The 2628-nt window shown below is 45.8% G+C and overlaps 1 protein-coding gene across 1 annotated transcript in view; it reads left to right on the forward strand.

Moving 5' to 3' along the window:
• GPX7 (glutathione peroxidase 7) overlaps positions 1-2101 on the forward strand; it is an 11837-nt gene extending 9736 nt beyond the window's left edge. Inside the window, exon 3 of the mRNA XM_011926284.1 lies at positions 1317-2101. Coding sequence (XP_011781674.1) covers positions 1317-1480 — 164 coding nt within the window. The 3' untranslated portion in view covers positions 1481-2101. The remainder of the gene's footprint in view (positions 1-1316) is intronic.
• Positions 2102-2628: the final 527 nt, after the last annotated feature.

The following is a 2628-nucleotide window of genomic DNA, read 5'->3' on the forward strand; positions in this document are numbered from 1 at the left end:
GCTAGTTTTTTGTATTTTTTAGTAGAGATGGGGTTTCACCGTGTTAGCCAGGATGGTCTCGATCTCCTGACCTCATGATCCACCCGTCTCGGCCTCCCAAAGTGCTGGGATTACAGGCTTGAGCCACCGCACCCGGCCTCCAGCACTAATCTTTGAGGAGAGTGGAGGCAGGTACAAGCTGAGGGTTATTCCTGCCTAAGAATATCTCCATACCTGCTGCCTCCCACTTCTCCCTCAGAAGTCACTCTTTTGGACTTTTCTGGGATCCTGTTTTCACATTCAGGGGCTCCTAGAAGGAGACATTTAAGTCAGTGTGAATTAGATGAGTTTACGGACATATGATGGAGAAACCAAGGCATAGACAGGGGATGCCACCTGCCTGGAGAAAGCTGACCAAGATGGCGGACAGGCATCTCCACCCTGAGTCAGCGGTGGAGTGTGTAGGCCATGGAGGGAGACCTTCTGAGCTAAAATACCAGATCTTAATATTTGAGAACTAGATGCCTTCTCCAGCTGCAGAAGCCTCAGAGCTGCAGAATGGGGTCATGGGCTAAGGTTGTCATTCTGACCCTGTTTCTTCTCTCAGGCCTTCTCCTTTGGAGGCCCCATTTTTGCCTTTTCTCACTCCATGCTTCTGGTGGCCTTTGTATCCCTTGCCACCACCCCACCCTGCAACCCATTCACCTGGAGGAGTAAATGAGAAGCAACAGTGCAGCAAACAAAAGGTCCCTTACTGAGGCAGGTTTGCGTTTTGCTCTGTGGCTCAGTCCTAATGTTTATTTTTTTCTTTGTGTTCTTTTATTAGTTCCTTCCCAGTTTGCACAGTTATAGATCAAACCCGGCCTTGCTTTTAGAAGCACCTGGGGAGCTCTTAAAAATGCACAAGGCTAAGACCTACTGAAGCAGAGCCCAAGAATCTTTATTTTAAGCACACCCCTGCTCCCCAGTGATTCTGATGAAACCAGTCCATGGACTAACATTTGGAAACCATTAAAACTGAATTAGAAAATAGGGTGTAGATTATTCGGTAGTTCGAAGTCATTAATAAAGGAGGATTTGATACCACTTTATCAAGCATGTCACAGAATCCTACAGCGGTCGTTCTCAACCTTGGCCCCACTTTGGAACCTCCCAGGGGGCTTTTGAAAAATGCTGATCGCTAAGCCTCATCCACAGAGATTCTGGTTGGAGTGGTCGGGGTGTGGACTGGGCATCAGGATTAGCTGCCAACAGGGAAAGATGGACACCGAGAGTGAAATCCCAGGAGAGGGTACGCAGGGTAGCACACTTTGCTCTCCTTCTTCCTTTTTCTCTAGAGACTTCTGGGAAGGAGCCCACCTGGAACTTCTGGAAGTACCTTGTAGCCCCAGATGGAAAGGTGGTAGGGGCTTGGGACCCAACTGTGTCAGTGGAGGAGGTCAGACCCCAGATTACAGCGCTCGTGAGGAAGCTCATCCTACGGAAGCGAGAAGACTTATAACCACTGCGTCTCCTCCACCACCTCATCCTGCCCACCTGTGTGGGGCTGACCAATGCAAACTCAAATGGTGCTTCAAAGGGAGAGACCCACTGGCTCTCCTTCCTTCACTCTTATGCCACTGGTCCCATCATTCCTGTGGGGAAAAATTCTAGTATTTTGATTATTTGAATCTTACAGCAACAAATAGGAATTCCTGGCCAATGAGAGTTCTTGACCAGTGAATCACCAGCTGATAAGAACATTTTGCAAACGAAAATGTGTGGCAAATAGAAGTATATCAAGCAATAATCTCCCACCCAAGGCCTCTGTAAACTGGGACCAATTATTACCTCATAGGGCTGTTGTGAGGGTTAGGATGAAATACCTGTGAAAGTGCCTAGGCAATGCCAGCCAAATAGGAGGCATTCAATAAACAGTGTTTGCATATAAACCAAAAAATAACTTGTTATCAATAAAAACTTGTATCCAACATGAATTTCCAGCCAATGATAATCCAGGCCAAAGGTTTAGTGTTGTTATTTCCTCTGCATTATTTTCTTCATTACAAAAGAAATGCAAGTTATTTGCAAAAATCCAAACAATACCTCATGATATAAAATAAAAATGAAAATATTCTCCTCATTTCCCATCATCTTACTCCCTAGAGGTAAACAGTGTTAGCAGTTTGGTATAAAGGCTGCCAGGCCTTTGGTTTTTTTTTTTTTTAATTAAGCCAATTATTGCCCAATAAGAATTCACTGAGTGACCAGGCGCGGTGGCTCACGCCTGTCAACCCAGCACGTTGGGAGGCTGAGGTGGACGGATCACCTGAGGTCAGGAGTTTGAGACCAGCTTGGTCAACATGGTGAAACCCCGTCTCTACAAAAATATAGAAATTAGTCGGGAATGATGGCAGGTGCCCGTAATCCTAGCTACTCGGGAGGCTGAGGCAGGAGAATGGCTTGAACCCGGGAGGCAGAGGTTGCAGCAAGCCGAGATATCACCATTGCACTCTAGCCTGGGCAGCAGAGAGAGACTCCATCTCAAAAAAAAAAAAAATTCACTGAGTAATCCACTAGTCAAAAGTACACCTCAATAACAAATAGGCAAAGGAGATGAATAGATAGTTAATGGAAGAATATAGATGGATAATAAGGATATGAAAAGAT

The sequence above is a fragment of the Colobus angolensis genome, unplaced genomic scaffold (genome assembly GCF_000951035.1).
Source record: "Colobus angolensis palliatus isolate OR3802 unplaced genomic scaffold, Cang.pa_1.0 Scaffold68, whole genome shotgun sequence".
Classification (NCBI taxonomy): domain Eukaryota; kingdom Metazoa; phylum Chordata; class Mammalia; order Primates; family Cercopithecidae; genus Colobus; species Colobus angolensis.